Source organism: Panthera pardus, unplaced genomic scaffold (assembly GCF_024362965.1).
Source record: "Panthera pardus isolate Hobbes unplaced genomic scaffold, ASM2436296v1 HiC_scaffold_25, whole genome shotgun sequence".
NCBI classification, from domain to species: domain Eukaryota; kingdom Metazoa; phylum Chordata; class Mammalia; order Carnivora; family Felidae; genus Panthera; species Panthera pardus.
Window position 1 is genome coordinate 63,161,780 of NW_026526821.1, and position 16,974 is coordinate 63,178,753.

At 37.1% G+C, this 16,974-nt stretch overlaps 1 protein-coding gene across 1 annotated transcript in view; it reads right to left on the minus strand.

Moving 5' to 3' along the window:
- LRPPRC (leucine rich pentatricopeptide repeat containing) overlaps window positions 1–16,974 on the minus strand; it is a 107,481-nt gene that overhangs the window by 26,696 nt on the left and 63,811 nt on the right. The window contains exons 24-27 of the mRNA XM_019466137.2: window positions 15,842–15,966; window positions 15,255–15,361; window positions 6,055–6,123; window positions 5,172–5,262 (exon numbers count right to left, since the gene is read on the minus strand). Coding sequence (XP_019321682.2) covers window positions 5,172–5,262; window positions 6,055–6,123; window positions 15,255–15,361; window positions 15,842–15,966 — 392 coding nt within the window. The remainder of the gene's footprint in view (window positions 1–5,171; window positions 5,263–6,054; window positions 6,124–15,254; window positions 15,362–15,841; window positions 15,967–16,974) is intronic.

The following is a 16,974-nucleotide window of genomic DNA, read 5'->3' on the forward strand; positions in this document are numbered from 1 at the left end:
CACACACACACACACACAACACAGACACTTTTTTTTTTGTTTAAAGGGAAAAAACTTCTTGGAAATATGCCTGGATCACAAAATACATAACAAACCTTTGAGGCAAACTAGTCAGCGTGCCAACATTTGCACCTGTGTACAAAAACTCACAAAGGCACAGAAAGGCCATGCCTTTCTTGTATAATATCCCTCTGGGGCTTAAAATGCCTTCTACCAAGACAACAACAATCCTACTCGTTGCCTGGGCTGTGGCCAGGGAATGGACACTCTGCCTCTATAATCCCATCACCACCCTCCTGGCACTCTTGGTTCCCCCTCTTTAAAGAATGAGAGGACTGACCACTACACAATCTCTGAGGATTGTTAAGCTATACAACCAACGATTCTGGACACCACTAGTGATTTTACCAGAATACACACTGTTGTGGGATTGTAATTTATGGCAATAGGACCAGTGTGTAACAAGTTGTCACTGTATGCGTAGCCGCTATGGTAATGAACTAAGAAATGAAAATGTCTAGTTTGGGGTTTTGGTTGAAATTGAAAGTTTTTACATATTACTGATCAGAGGGGGTAATTTCCAAATGATGGTTCCACTCTAAAATAACAAATCTAGGGCTCGGACAGGGATCTCGCTATGCAAGCCTGCACAGTCTTGCTTTGCCTGAATACAATCCAAGACTAGCGAGAGGTGTTCTATGACCTGGGAGACAAGGGAAAGGAGTTCCCACTGGTCAAAGATGGAACAATGTGAGCACCTAGAAAACAATGATCGCAATAAACTGAAACACAAATAAATTTTTAAAATATGAACTCACGAATTGAAAAAAAAAAATCAATGTTCAACTTTGGAGATTCCAAGGACACCAGCACTTAAATATGGTAATTAAAGAGAGAAAAGGCACTGATCTTTCCCTGTGAATTTATTTCACATTAAGTAAAAAAGGAAGCCACAGACCATAACGTAGAGTATGAAACATGTAGACAATAAAATAATCAAAATAATAGGTGTATATGTAAAAACTATATGGATACAAATATACAGAAAAAAGGCTGGAAGGCTGGCCAATTGACAAGTTACTTCTGAGGGGTGGACAAAAGGACATTTCCACATTTTGTTCTGTATACTACACTACTGCATTGCTTGACTCTTTAGTAATTTGGAATATACTCATGCCTTATTTGTATAATAAATACACAGTGCGAAAAGAAATGTCAATGGAAGTACTTGAAAAAAAGGGAAAAAAAAGCACATAAATAACTTCAGAGGTAGAATAAATGCTAAAGTGTAAATGTTGGCTTTTTAAAAATCGATTTGTAAGTCATATAGAGAAGAACAGATTCCATATGTTTTCACTCCTATGTGGATCCTGAGAAACTTGACAGAAGACCATGGGGGAGGGGAAGGAAAAAAAAATGGTTAGAGAGGGAGGGAGCCAAAATATAAGAGACTCCTAAAAACTGAGAACAAACTGAGGGTTTATGGGGGGTGGGAGGGAAGGGTGGGTGGGTGATGGGTATTGAGGAGGGCACCTGTTGGGATGAGCACTGGGTATTGTATGGAAACCAATTTGACAATAAATTTCCCATTATAAAAATAATAAATAAATAAAAATAAAAATCGATTTGTAAAATTTTAAGACAAAATTACAAACAAACATAAAGCAGTCTGTTTTCCAATAATGTACACAAATAATAAGCTATCTGTATATATATAAAAAGAAATTGACATGTTTAGAATATAAGAAAATGTTCAATAAGGTAAAAATACTATCTCAAAATAATAGTATATTCATTATGCAGATGAGGGGGCTGCTTCATTCATGTTTGTTACAGGTCTTAGGAACTAATTTTGCAAGACTATCACCATGAAAGGTGATATTAGAAAGTGTATTAGAAAAGATAGAGGGGCACCTGGGTGGCTCAGTTGGTTAAGCGTCCAACTTCGGCTCAGGTCATGATCTCAGGGTTTGTGAGTTCGAGCCCTGCATCAGGCTCTGTGCTGACAGCTTGTTCAGAGCCTGGAGCATGCTCCAGATTCTGTCTCCCTTTCTCTCTGGCCCTACCCTGCTCACACTCTGTCTCTGTCTCTCTCAAAAATAAATAAACATTAAAAAAAAAAAAATTAAAAAAAAAAAAAGAAAGAAAAGATAGTTCAAACTAAAATTTGAATTGTGACAGATTCTTTTTAACAGATCACCTATGGACATCATACTGTATACAGTAAGTAGAAAATGAAACGCGTTTAGTACAACTAGTATTTAAAGATATGAAAAGTTTCATTTTCTATTTCTTCATCTAGATTACAGTTACATGAATGTTGGCTATCATAAACCACTGAGCCATGTGTATCGTTGTTTTGTGCCTGTTTCTGTAGTATGCTGTAATTCACAACCTGAAGGGTGTGGTGGGTGGGGGATACTCTTAAAACAAAACAAAACTGCTCTTCGACAAATACCCCAAAATAATCAGGCCAATCGCTTTTAACGACTAAAATTACACCATGAGAAAGAATGAATTCATAAAAAGTTCTGGTAGGTCAAACAAATTACTTTCTCAGAAATCCACAATCCAAGTTAGGGATTTTTCAAGTATGATAGCACCACATCTCATACATCATTCCATATTATATGTTCCTTTTCAAACAAATTGAGTCCATAGTGCTTTATACATTATTTAACACGTTTAAATAGTGGTCCAAGTCAGAGGGCAAAAAGGAGAGCACTGGTTTATTCGGCAGAAAGGGAAGGATTAGGATTATCACAACCATATTATCTATTTGTAGCACTACAAAGGTTATGAAGTACACCAACCGGGTTAAAAAGTATACTTCATTATAACGATTCCTCTGGCTTCCAGCCTCGCAAGAGGCTACTCTCACGTGACTGTGCTCTTCAGACTGCTGGCTCAAATATAGAGCAAAACACTGGAGGGAGGTGTCCAACAGAGCAAAGAGAGGGTGAAGGAGAAAAAATGGTGATAAACTTCAGAGACTGCTTATCCCTAAAGGAAAGTTGAACTTAGAAATTGTTTTCTTTTCTTTAAAAAACAAAACAAAACAAAACAAAACAAAACAAAACAAAACAAAACAGCAAAGGTCATCTGGACAGGGAAACAGAAGTCTGTGAGGCTGGCTACTTCCACCTTCCCCAGACTAGTACTGTACCTCGTACATTCTTCCAGTTGTTCTTTCACTCTGTATAGCTAGTCTTTAGTCTTGGTCACAGGCCTAACTCTTTCCACAGGGCACTACCTTTTTATCTGCAGGGCCCTCCTCAATGTCTAGCACAGTAAGGGATTAGGGTCTTCTATGGGGATGACTTTAAACGCTGGGACTTGTGTGGAAACATAAATTCAGGGTTTTTTTTCTTTTCCAGTTTGCATAAAATTAAAATTTAAGTGTGAAACTGTTCCTCAAAAGGAAGAAAAAGGGGGTGGGGAAGGGAAAGAATTAGCACCTGAATGAATACAGGTTATAATCCACCGACTGAGGACTAAACTCCTAAAATGTAAGTTTTCTAATTATATATTCAATAACAACCACCTCAGTATTATATGCCAGATTTCATTCAAACCAAAGAATTGAATTTTAAGAATTTTGAGACTTTTAAGAACTACATAGTGAAGTCTGTACTTCAATGCAGCCAACAAGTGAAATGTAAATTTTATGGAAAGTCTTATTTATACCATCAACATAGAAGACAAAGCTTCTAAAGATAATAAATACAAATTCAAAAAGACAAATGAACTAACTTATTCACTGCTATGGTGTTTGGTGAAGGAAAATTTCCCATGAGAAAAAGAAAATAATCTAGAGCAGATATCTATGAAGTGAAAAAGGGAGGGGAGGGAGAGGAGGGGAGGGGAGGTCAGGTCACTATTCTTTTTTTTTTTTTATTTATTTAAAAAAAAATTTTTTTTATGTTTATTTTTGACAGAGAAAGAGAGAGAGAGAGAGAGACAGAGAGTGAGCAGGGGAGGGGCAGAGAGAGCGGGAGACACAGAATCTGAAACAAGCTCCAGGCTCTGAGCTGTCAGCAGAGCCCGATGTGGGGCTCGAACTCACAGACCGCGAGATCATGACCTGAGCTTTCAAAGTCGGACGCTCAACCGACTGAGCCACCCAAGCGCCCCAGGGTCACTGACTATTATAAGTGTTGTTCCTCTCTACCCAAATACCTTAAAAGAGACTACCAAGTTCCCAGATGTATAAACTGGAATCAACACACTAGAGCAATGTTTGGTAATAGAGATCAAAAGTTTCAGAACACAGGGGAGCCTGGGTGGCTCAGTCAGTTGGGTGGCCGACTTCAGCTCAGGTCATGATCTCATGGTCCGTGAGTCTGTGAGTTTGAGCCCCACGTCGGGCTCTGTGCTCACAGCTTGGAGCCTGGAGTCTGCTTCGAGTTCTGTGTCTCCCTCTCTCTCTGCACGTCCCCCACTTGCACTCTGTCTCTCTCTCTCAAAAATAAATAAACATTAAAAAAAAAAGTTTCAGGACACAAATATAAATGCAGTACAAGGAAACAACTAAGAGTATGCGCAAAGATTACGGCACACAGATGGTTAATGCAGCGCTATTTTATAACATGGGAAACTGAATTCTATTCCAACGTCTAGCATTAGGAGATTGGCTGGGTAAATCTAGTATATCCATTCAATGAAGTTATTTGTAGGTAATAAAATATAAGAAAATGTCTATAATATAGAAGCAGTCAAAACCGTATTATAACATAATCACATTTTAAAAACTAGCAATGAGTTTGTATATCAATATGCGTTCTTCTGGAAAAGGATCTTGTAGACATGAACAGGTCAATGATTATGCTATTTATAGAAGTGACTGATTGATAAGTCTACTAGAGCACTTAAATAAAAAGAAAACATTAGTCTCTCCTCAAAAAGTCCCATTAAATTCTGTGGCCCTGATGAAGATTTTTCTCATCTTCTGATTACTGCAGTAAGATTGTCAGAAATTATGAAACTTGTATGGTATCTAGTGATACAATGTAACATTCTGTGATAAAACTCAATCTGGCCTCTACTTAAGCCTCGGTTAAAGGCTACACATCTAACAATCCCTGGATCTTCCTTATACTCCTTTCTAGCACCTGCCTTCAACAGAATAAATGTCACAAGATGAAAACATGAGGAATGGTCAGATTACTTACTATATAGTTTTAGCAGACTGTAGTACAGCTGGTCTCTATCACATTCAAATAGCTTCTGCGTTAGCTCCACTAATTTTTCTAGAGTCTCAACCTTAAAAATAAGAGTAACAGATGGATCTAGACTGTGTAAAGGATATATTTTATAATTCACAAATGTCAGTTGAATAATCCTTCAAATAAGCTTTACCCAAAGGGCAGATTAACTTCATTTAAAAATTTAAAGAGCCAAACAGAACAATGTGAATGTAATTAACGCTTAAAAATGGCTAAAATGATAAATTTTATTAGATGTATTTTACCACCATTAAAAAAAATGTTTTAGGTTGAAAAGCTGAAGGACTCTGCAGTCAAGAACAAAACATGAACAATCACCTAACTGAGGGAATCTCCATGAACATGCATTTTGAAGAATTCAAAGATACTTGGGGTAGAGGGTAGAATTAGCACATCCTCTATTTATTAATAAGAATATCCCTCCACCCAATATACTCCTCTTCCCCTGTGGCTTTTACTTTGCAGGATATGAACAAATATCTGCACTGGAGGAGACAGAAAGTAGAAATTCGACTTGGGCTCCCATCAAGCGACTCCTATGGTCACTAAGAACTGAAGCAGATTTAAACTGCCAAGGAAACAAGGTTAGCCTGCTCAAGCCAACAACTAGGATAAAGCAAGTGAAAATCTTCAGGGCCCCAATTAAAATTTTTTGGGATTCTACGGCACCTCAGAAACAAGGATTAAGCTACCGCTTACCTGGAAAACAACGAAGATAACGCTGCTTCCATTAATAATGCTGTATGTCCCCAAATGCTCATATGACATGGAGGACACTTGCTTTCTACTCACAGTTTTAGGTGCTTGAGACCAGAAATTAAACACAAACCTGATTACTTGAAATGCATCTATCACAAAACCACTGAAGTCTTGAAGATCGAGCTCTAATGCCTGGAGTCTATAAAATAAAATAATTATATAGCACGTGAGGTAAAACTTAGCTAAATGTTAATTTTCCTTCAAAGTTTTCCTTCTACTGAATTTGCCACTTCCTTCCCAAATATATATAATAAAAGAAACCTGTAACTTAATACCATAGTTATCAAAGACTTTTAGGATTAAAACAGCATAAATGGTAACCGATATTTAACCAGTATCTAGAAGATTTGATTTACATCAAAATGTTGCTTTGTAGGTCAATTCTCATTCAATAAATCATTTTTTAAATATTAAAATGGTTAAGCTTTCTTTAGTTCAAAAAGAAACCTTGACTCGAACTAAACTCCAAAAGATGTCAAATCAAATACACACACACACTGTTTCTCTCTCTTTCTCAGAGATCCCAGTGGACTCAAGAAGCAAAAACTATTGTTACAAAAACTTATTAACCATTATCACAACCATAAACCAATGGCTTTTACTTTTTCCTTTAACATGCTTTGTGAAGTTTAGTGATCAAAAAGTACTGACTACCACAAATGTCTGCCTAGTATCTAAAACTAAATGTTTAAAGAGCTAGGTACTTAAAACAAACTTAGTACTTTAAACTAGCTCACAGTCTTAGTTTACTTTAATTACTGAGACATAGGTTATATCCTCAATCAGAAATTACTAAGGTTGAGTCAATAACTGTGGCTGTAAAACAATTATTTTACAATTCTCATACTGGAATAAAAGGAAAACCAATTCACACATAATTCCAAGGATTTGTCACTCTAACTATAGTATTTTCATCATCTGTAAGAGGGCTTCACCATTAAATACTACATTTCAATCACAGCATTATGATAAGAAAACTACACACTCATTAGCCCTGGCTGCTCCAGTCTAGAGGAGGTACCTTTACTGCTTCCTCCACTCCGCTTTGTTGACTAAACCAGGTACCCCTCCAATCTGATCTCTTATTTATAAGTCTTCATTATTTTTTACCTCTGAAAATAATATTGTACAATGTTAAATTAAGGAACGAAGCAGACACTAACACCTCAGAGTTTTGGCAGAATGACAGAAAAGCTGGTACAGCAGAAGCTGTGTAAGTGTTCTCATTCTAACTGTGCAAGTATGCACACTTGGGGATACAAGAACGAAATGCTGAATAAATTACTTGTTTAAATATATTCTCAAATATCATTAATATTTACATTTGCACGCAATTTCTACTCAAGGGTTTTCTCATCTAATTACCTGTTTTGTTTCACATGAATTACACTGAAAATGAAACCAAATGAAATCTAACGTATCCAAAAAGCCCTTGCAAAAATTCTGGACAGTCTTCATTAGAAGAAGGCAAAATGCCAGGACTACTACATTCATTCACTTATAACTTTCAACGTTAACGCTGATCCAAATGCCAACAATCTAAAGAGCACAACTTCTATGGTAAACTCTTCCTTTTTGTGGCTGATTAATCTGCCTGTCACTGGCAGGACAGCTTATACAGCAGATATTCCTATGTTTCATTTTGAAATTGAGAACTGTTTTCACATTATAAATCTCAATCATCAAAAGAACATCTAGGTCAGATTAACTAAATCTCCTAGGCTGCTGTAATAGTCTACATTTCTGGCTTATCTCTTAACATCTTATTGAATTTTAAACACTACAAGTTGAAAGCAAAAATAGAAAATGTAATAAAAATATGGAGAACAGAATTCTAATTGGGATGTTAAATATAACTTATCAAAAAAATCAGTTAACACTTAATTAAAACAATGAACTTACCTAGTTTTTTTTTCTCGTTTTGCGACAATCTAATTAATGGACAGTGAGGATAAAGTAATTACTGTAATAAAAAACCTGGCATGTTTGTTTCCCCCTGGGTTACTGGGCTTCAAAACATTCTTTGTGATGTTCCAATTTAGTAGTAAGTTCACTTGTATAAGAATAATAGTAATCCAAAAGAAAAAATAATTTTCATTTAATTTCATTACATTACTCTAATATAAATTTCCTGTTATTGTAATAGGCTTCTATACATACTAGTAAAAATACCTATCAAGTAATTATTGTCTTTAAAGCAGAACGAGATGAAGATTCTTCTACTTCAAATCGATCTCAAGGAAAACTATCTTAAATTTGACTCAAATAGAAGTTTTTACCTGTTTTGATTTTTCCTGCCATTAGTGCTAGAAACATGAAACGGAAAACAAACAACTACCCTAGCCCCACACCCTCTAGGCAGCATGGGAGGAAAACCAAGTGCATGAGACGGACCGGACACACGAAAACAACAAAAACCCAACTATTTATGTCCATAGCTAGAATAGCAAAGGAGGAAAAGGGTATCATGGAACTTACTAAATCTTCCAATATTTGTCCTTTTCTCTAAAATCTTCAGAGACTGACATAAAGACCATGTCTAGAGTAGTAAGGAAAATATGGCTGAGCAAGTCAAACTAGCAGACTAACTATGGTAAAGTAAACACGACCCATTTAACCAGGCATTACAGGAGATACTAAAGAGAAGGGGTATGAACTGGTATGAGAACTGACATCCATCTCTTGAAATGTGGGAGATCACAGGGGAAAAAACTAGCTCTAAAAATCCTTCTGAGGGGCGTCTAGCTGGCTCAGTGGGAAGAGCGTGCAACTCCTGATCTCCAGGTTGTGAGTCTGAGTCCCACATGGGGTGCAGAGATTTCTTAAAAATAAAATCTTTTTTAAGATTTGGTGCAGAGCCCAATGCAGGGGGCTCGAAGTCACAAACTGTGAGATCATGACCTGGGCCAAAATCAAGAGTCAGACGCTTAAGCAACTGTGCCACCCAGGCGCCCCTAACCTTTTGGTTCTAAACACAAAACCATAAAAAGAAGAAAGGTTTTGCCCCCTGAGAAGATAGCAAACTTATTCTGGCTACAATGTGATGGAAGGGTAACAGCAGATAAGAAGAGGCAGAAAAATCAAGAGAATAATCTGGAGAAAGGATAAGTTCTTTTGATGGCTTAGATTACTAAGGGGTCAAGAGATCATGGAGGTCATACTGCAATATATAAATGCATCAAATCAACATGCTGCATGCCTTAAACTTATGCAATGCTGTATCTTATCTCAATTTTAAAAAGAGAGAGAGATCACAGAGATAGGAATTGGTGTAAAAGAACCAAGAGAAAATATGAAATCAGGACCCAATTTCAAATTCCATGCCTACTACTAACTAAACCAGCTCCACATGGACACTCCGAACTAGTTTCTTTGCCCTAATTACTTCTCAGAGTTGTTTTGTGAGAGAACCCCAAGCAGGCGCTGCACTATCAGTGTAGAGCCTGATGTGGGGCTCAAATTCACAAACCGTGAGATCATGACCTGAGCTGCCACTAGGAGTCAGATGCTTAACCAACTAAGCCACCCAGGTGCCCCCATAATAAAGTCCTTTCTTAAATGAGAAAATACCATTACACTATATGCCAACAAATTGGAGAACCAAGAAAAAATGGATAAATTTCTGGAAACATACAACCTTCCAAAACCAAATCAGGAAGAAATAGAATATTTGAACAGATCAATTCCTAGCAATGAAATCGATTCAGTAAACAAATAAGTCCCAGGACCAGATAGCTTCACAGGTAAATTCTACCAAACATCGGAAGAAGAGTAAATACCTATTCTTCTCAAATTCAAAAAAAAAACAGAAAAGAAAGCTTCCAAATTCATTCTACGAGGGCAGCATTACCCAGATTTAAAAAAGTAAAACCATTTTAGTTTATGATAATTTCTAGCTATGGGACTAGAACTTGGGAGGTACCTCTAAAGTACCAAGAGGTACTTTAGACCAAATCTCTGCTAAGATAATCATAAAAGAGGTATCATCTACAAAGACAGAACCGGGGCACCCAGGTGGCTCAGTCGGTTAAGCAGCTGACTTCGGCTCAGGTCACGATCTCACGGTCTGTGGGTTCGAGCCCTGCATCGGGCCAGGTTCTGTGCTGACAGCTCAGAGCCTGGAGCCTGTTTTGGATTCTGTGTCTCCCTCTCTCTCTGCCCCTCCCCAGCTCACACTCTGTCTCTCTCTCTCTCTCTCTCAAAAATAAACAAACATTAAAAAATTTTTTTTTAAATAAATAAAATAAAGACATAACAAAGTTTCTGTCTCTGTGTATCAGGGGCCTTAATGGTAATAACATTTCACCTACTTCTAAGAAATGGTCCTATGTAAATAATCTGAAAACCAAATATACCTGTATCTATAGCTTAAGATGTGAGTTATGATTTCTTTGTAATAGTAAACATTTTTCTCAAAAGAAAAATGGGCAAATAAACTTTAGCTTCACTTATACAATGGAATGATAAGGTCATTAAAAATAACGCTTAGAAGAGTTCTTAATTACATGGAGGGAAATGCAGAAGCAGTGATGTAGGGTAAAGCTATGGTATGATTTATTTCAATTATATATAAAAGAAACAGGCACTGAATAAAGTACAGAAAAACCACAGGGATGACTAGACGAGTAGTGAGATTAATAGTGTGTCTTCGGACTTGAAATATTTTAAACAGTAACATGTGTAGTAAATTTTGTTTGAGTCTATTCACAGGGGAAAAAACAAACGTCAGATTGATCATCATAACTGGTACAACACAGAATACAGTTCACAAAATATTTACCTGATATTATTAAATAAGTTTGTAAAAATAATTTGTGAACATTCCCAATTTCATTCCAGAATGTGCCAGAAGAACACTGAGAGGAACTAGGGATAGTTAGCCTGCAGAGGATGAGACTGCAGGAGAGAGACAAAAGGTCTGACTTCAACACAGGGAAGGTCACGCAGAAGGAAGGGAATAAAACTAACATTTATTAAGTGTTTGATAATGCTGCCCCTCACCTGCTTGTGCTCTCTCTCAAAATAAATAAATAAACCTTATTTAAGGGGGGAAAAAAAAAGGCACCTGGGTGGCTCTGTCGGTTAAGCGTCTGACTCTTGACCTCAGTTCAGGTCATGATCTCACAGTTCATGAGTTCAGGCCCCACATCAAGCTCTGAGCTGATGGCTCAGAGCCTGCTTGAGATTCTGTCACTCTTTCTCTCTGCCCCTCACCTGCTGTGCTCTCTTTCTCTCTCTCAAAATAAACAAATAAACTTTATATTTAAAAAAAGTGTTTGATAATGTACCATTCTTTGAGTGTTATCTGATAGAGTCCTGAGAGACAGAACAAGACAGAAGCACTTTCTTACCTCAGAGCCTTTGCACGGGGAGTTCCCTCTACATGAAATGTTTTTGCCGCCACTCTACGTGGCTGGCTCCCAATCCATCCTTTAGTTCTCATCCCAAACATCACTTTCCCAGAAAGACTGAGTCTGGAACAGACCCTTTTTATGGCAATTACTACATTATATAGACTCATTTTTTTAAGGTCTTTCTCTAGGATTAGATTGCAAGATGTCATCAGTAATTATTTGTTAATGATATAAAGAAGAAAGGGAGAGAGGGAAGAAAGAGACAGGGAAGGAAAGAGGGAAGAAAGGAAGAAGGGAGGGAGGGGAAATTGGTCAAACAGGATTGACCTGGAGGGCATTATGCTAAGTGAAGTCAGGCAGAGAAAAGACAAATACAGTATAATCTCAAACTCCTAGAACAGTGGTTGTCAGGGGCTCAGAGAAAATGAGGAGACGGTGGTCAAAGGGTACAAACTTCCTCTAGAAGATGAACAGGTTCTGGGGACCTAATGTACAACACAGTGATAGTATAATATTTGAAAGCTGCTGAGAGTAAATCGTAAATGTTCTCACCATAAAAAAGAAATGTAATTATGTGAGGCGACAGAGGAGCTAACTAACATTACTGAGGTAATCATTTTGTAAAACATAAGCAATCAGAGGCGCCTGGGTGGCTCAGTTGGTTAAGTGTCTGACTCTCGGTTTCAGCTCAGGTCATGATCTCATGGTTCGTGAGTTCGAGCCCTTCATCGGACTCTGCACTGACAATGGAGAGCCTGCTTGAGATTCCCTCTCTCCCTCTCCTCTCTCTGCCCCACTTTCTCTCTCAAAATAAATAAATAAACTTAAAAAATACAAGTAATCAAATCAACATAATGTACACTTAAACTGACACACTGTTATATGTCAGTTATCGCAATAAAGCTGGGGAAAAAGAACTATTTAGAGATTTCCCTTTCTACTTCTTTGCTCTACCTCTAATACCTGTAGTAACCTTCCCAGACCCCATCAGACTCTCAAATGTTAAAGTACTACTATATTCATCAACCCCCACCTCATACTCTATTTTCTCCAGAAAGTCTTGCCTAATTTCCTTCACTGGGAGTAAGTTCCACCCTTGAACTTTCAGAACGATTCATACTTTTCTTGTAGCAGTTAACATTTCTCAGTCTCATATAGTAATTATCCTCACGCGTTAATCTCACATTCAAAGAGCTTCACATTAGTTCTTAGTCTGATTTCCTTTTCTCTCTTACTTTCATTTGGAAGAGAATACTTTCTCCGAGTATTAAGAATATGTATGCTCATTATAGAAAACTCAGAATATACAGAAAAGTATAAAGTAAAATAGCTATAAATCCAATCTCCTGCAATAATCCATGTGTAGAAATAAAATATAAAGGCTATGTTAAAAGGTATTCTATATGATATATGTACATGGGCTCATTTAAAAAACAACACAAGTTGCTGTTACACTGAATACTGTAATACACACTGAATCCTGTCTCTTCTTTCTTCATTTAATGTGAACATTTTCATAACTGGTTTATCTGATCTCTCACAGTCCATGAAATACAAAGAAGCTTCACCGTACATTCTGCTTTGAAAACTCAACCCCAGCACATCTACCCACTGATAAGACACTATTGGCATTTTTGGAAATGATAAAGAATGTTGCTCACTGTTTACAATATTCTTTCATACACTGATATAGTTGATTAATTTTTATTATTTTTTATATTTCAACAATTCTTAGAAAACTATGAGAGAGAATTCCAGGTCTTGAATTTTTTTATTTTTTTTTTTGGCGGGGGGGAGTATGTGAGAAAGAGAGAGAGAGAGAGAGAGAGAGAGAGAGAGAGAGAGAGAATCCTAAGCAGGCTCCCTACTCTCAGCATGGAACCAGATGCGGGGCTCAATCTCACCAACCATGAAATCATGACCTGAGCCGAAATCAAGAGTCAGGCACTTAACTCAGCCACCCAGGTGCCCCTGGGTATTGAATTTTAATAGTGAAAAAAATAAGTAAGTTCCCACTTTAATTCAATTCCAACTAACCATCAAAAAAAGAAACTAAAAATGTGCTTCAGTCTATTCTCATGTATTACACACCTGCTGTCCTACCCTACAACACGGCAGGGGTTCCACAAAGCCATTCTTTATCCTTTAAGCAATTTTGTACACATCCACTATGAAAATTCTGTCATCAGTAGACAGCCATCCCTAAATGATTATGCTCAATGATGTGGCATTTGGCAAAGCTTTAAAGTAATTAAGAGGCAGTTTTCTCTTGCCTATTCATGTGACAACATGTACCTTTCTACTGAGCATCATATTGTGAATTGCGCAGGGTAAAGAAGATAACACAATCCCTACTTTTGAGGGGCAAAGAGAATTAATATTATTGATTACTACCATAATCCAGGAAACATGCAAGCTGCTTTACATACATTATGTGATTGAATCTTAAAGAAAGATACTATATTACCTTTTATAGATGAGGAAGCTTAAAAAGGTTTAGTAAACTGTCCATTACCACACTAGCAAGTAGATGGCAAAAGGCAAACTCACTCTTATGCCTTTGGCTCTTCCTATAACGTGTTGCTTATTCCATAAAGAGACACGCATGATTTCCTACTGTAGAGCCACTCGCCACTATTATCTGAATACCTGAGCTTCATTTCTCCTCTGATCAGTGCCCTAATACTGATACCATGCATACAGAGCAGAAGAACTCAAAAGACTTCTGAAGAGGTGAATCTTAAGAGCTTCCTGCATTTTCAGATACACTGTGCACTTTCAATGAAAGAATTTATACTATTTTCTAGAAAATTCAAATGGACTACTTGAGCTACAGAAGCACCTGTCCAAGACAGCACATCCCACTTCCCTCTGACAGGAGGACAGATTGAGTTGTAAGACAGACAGACAGACAGACAGGGAGGAACATTCTGAATCAGTATCACAGTCTTCCCTTTGCATATTTTTCTGCGAAAAACATCAAGAGAAACTAAAGATTTTCTGGGTTATATAACTACATTTTCAATTTCATGATAAGCAGTCATCAATATACAAACAAGGAAGCCACACATCACCTTTGGGAAGTTTTGGAAAAAGACACAGAATAATGGCAAAGTATGATCTGACAGAAACATGATTAAGGATATATTTACAAGTCTATTGTATTTATTTCACATTAAGTATTTTTTCTTAAGGTAATGGGTCTATCCTCTGTAGAATGTTTTATGTAGAGGAAACAGAATTGTTTAATAGTGAAATTAATCATAATTTGGACAGACTTTATATAGTTGCCCTTTGACTTATCAATTTCAGTAAGCAAAATTTCAATCAAGCCTAGATAAAATACACTAATCCTAAGTAGGCCAGGTTTGTCACCTACCATTTCCCATAAGCTGCTTACATAGTTTAAAAAAAAAAAAAAAAAAAAAAGGAGAAGAAGAAGAAGAAATTTTAAATTAAATGCCAAACAGTTGCAGACAGCACTTGTTTGGCTGATTAACTTGTAGACAAGCATTACAAATAAATCTGAGCATGGTCTGCAGCAAATTAAATTCCACTGCTTTTAAGAACAAAGAATTCCTTGGCAAAGAGGATTAGCAACTTTACACCCAGGAATGCCAGTTTAATTTAATTGTTCCACAATCCAAGATTTAATATGCAAATATCATTTTGATACATAACAGTGAATTTAACAAAGTGAGGAAACAAATTCAATATACAACCAGGCTGCCTTTTCTGAACTGTAATTACATACAATAAAGAAGCTGGCCGAGTACCCCCCAGCCCCCATTACTGGGATTGAATTATATTAACATGAATCAGAACAACTGTAATTAAAGGTTAAAATTCTTAAACATATTCCAATTAAGAGTCTAAATAGCTGTCCAATTAGAATACTGTAGCTAAAAAATCGTACCTCAATGATCTTCTTGGCCTCTTTGTAATTTCCTGTTTGTAGGAAGGCGAAAAAGAGATCATACAGCATTGTCATTTCACCTTGTTCTTGGCTCACAAAGTTCATTGCTAGAGAGGAAAGAAAAAAACAAAGCAGAGGAAAAAATACTAAAACACTTGAAGTTCTGGACAAATACAAGAAAACTTTAAAACAAATACTTAGAATGACTTAAAGACTGATGCTGTATCAACCTATTTTCTGTCACATTCCTTATCTAAGGGTATACATTTATGCCAGTGAGGACCTAAGATTAGCTTCACGGAGGACTGGTGAGGGTGAGGGGGAAAAACTCCTCCTAAAGGCAGATTACCAAGAAGCAGAGCAAAAAATAATAGAGGGGCAAGTTTGCAAAATGAACAGTTGTTACAATCAAGGACATTTATAGCATTGAAAATCTACCTTTTTAATTTAGAATTTAATTTAGAAGCACAATAAAGTTTCTCTGGATGTGCTTCCCTTCCTGTTAAATTTTCTCTTCACAGCAATGCATTAAGATTAAGCAAGCAAGAGGGGGAAAAGAATACACCAAGATACTGGAGGTGACCAACCTTTCTGAATTAGATCAGTCTCGCCTTTCTCTATTAGTTTACATAAGACATCATGAATCCTTGGTAATACTTTATACTTTTCATAGCAGTCAATGGTGACTTCAAGAGCGGCATTTAAGTCATCCCTTGGAAACATCAAAATATTAACAATGAATACACAATGACCAGTCAAAATGTACAAGATGAGCTTTACTCAATAAAGCCAAAATGGGGAGGGGGGAGGGAGAGAAAATAATCCTTATATAGTATAAATAAATGTTCAGAGTACAGACATCATGAGCAGTTCCCTATTGTCCCTCCTTTATCTTTTATTATTTTGTTTGCTAAACAGCACTCTTAAAAATAAGTCCAGGTGCACCTGGGTGGCTCAGTCGGTTGACTGTCTCAATTTAGCTTAGGTCATGCTCTCGCGGTTCATGAGCTCGAGCCCCACGTTGGGCTCACAGCTCTCAGCACAGAGCCAGCTTCAGATCCTCTGTCCCACTTTCTCTGCCCTTCCCCCACTTGCCCTCTCCCTCAAAAATAAGCAAACATTAAAAAAAAAAAATCCAAATGGGGGAGCCTGGGTGGCTCAGTCGGTTAAGCATCTGACTCTTAATTTAGGTTCAGGTTATGATCCCAGGGTTGTGAGACCAAGCCCCACATTTGGCTCTGTGCTGGGTGTGGAGCCTGTTTAGATTCTCTCTGTTTTTCTATCACACATGCACGCGTACTCCCTGTCTCTCAAAAAACCCAAAAAGTCCAAATAAATGAAGGCATTCTCTGAGATTATTACAAATAAAACCTGATTTCACATATTAAGATGCTATAAGAACACATTATTTCTAAAAATAAGGACTACTATCAAATATTTTTTCCAAATACTTATGTATGTTCATGGCCCTTAATAATTCTAGATTCGGGAAACTTTATGAAATGCCCAGCAATAACTACCAAGGAATTTTTGAGTACTTTTTTCTTTTTTTAAGTAATTTCTACACCCCGTATGGGGCTCAAACTCACGACCCCAAGACCAAGAGTTGCACACTCCTCCGACTGAGCCAGTCAGGTGCCCCTTGAGTACTTTCAACTTTATCATCCTAGTTTTCATACTGCCACCCCTCCAGACAAGGAGAAAATAACTTCAGGATTCA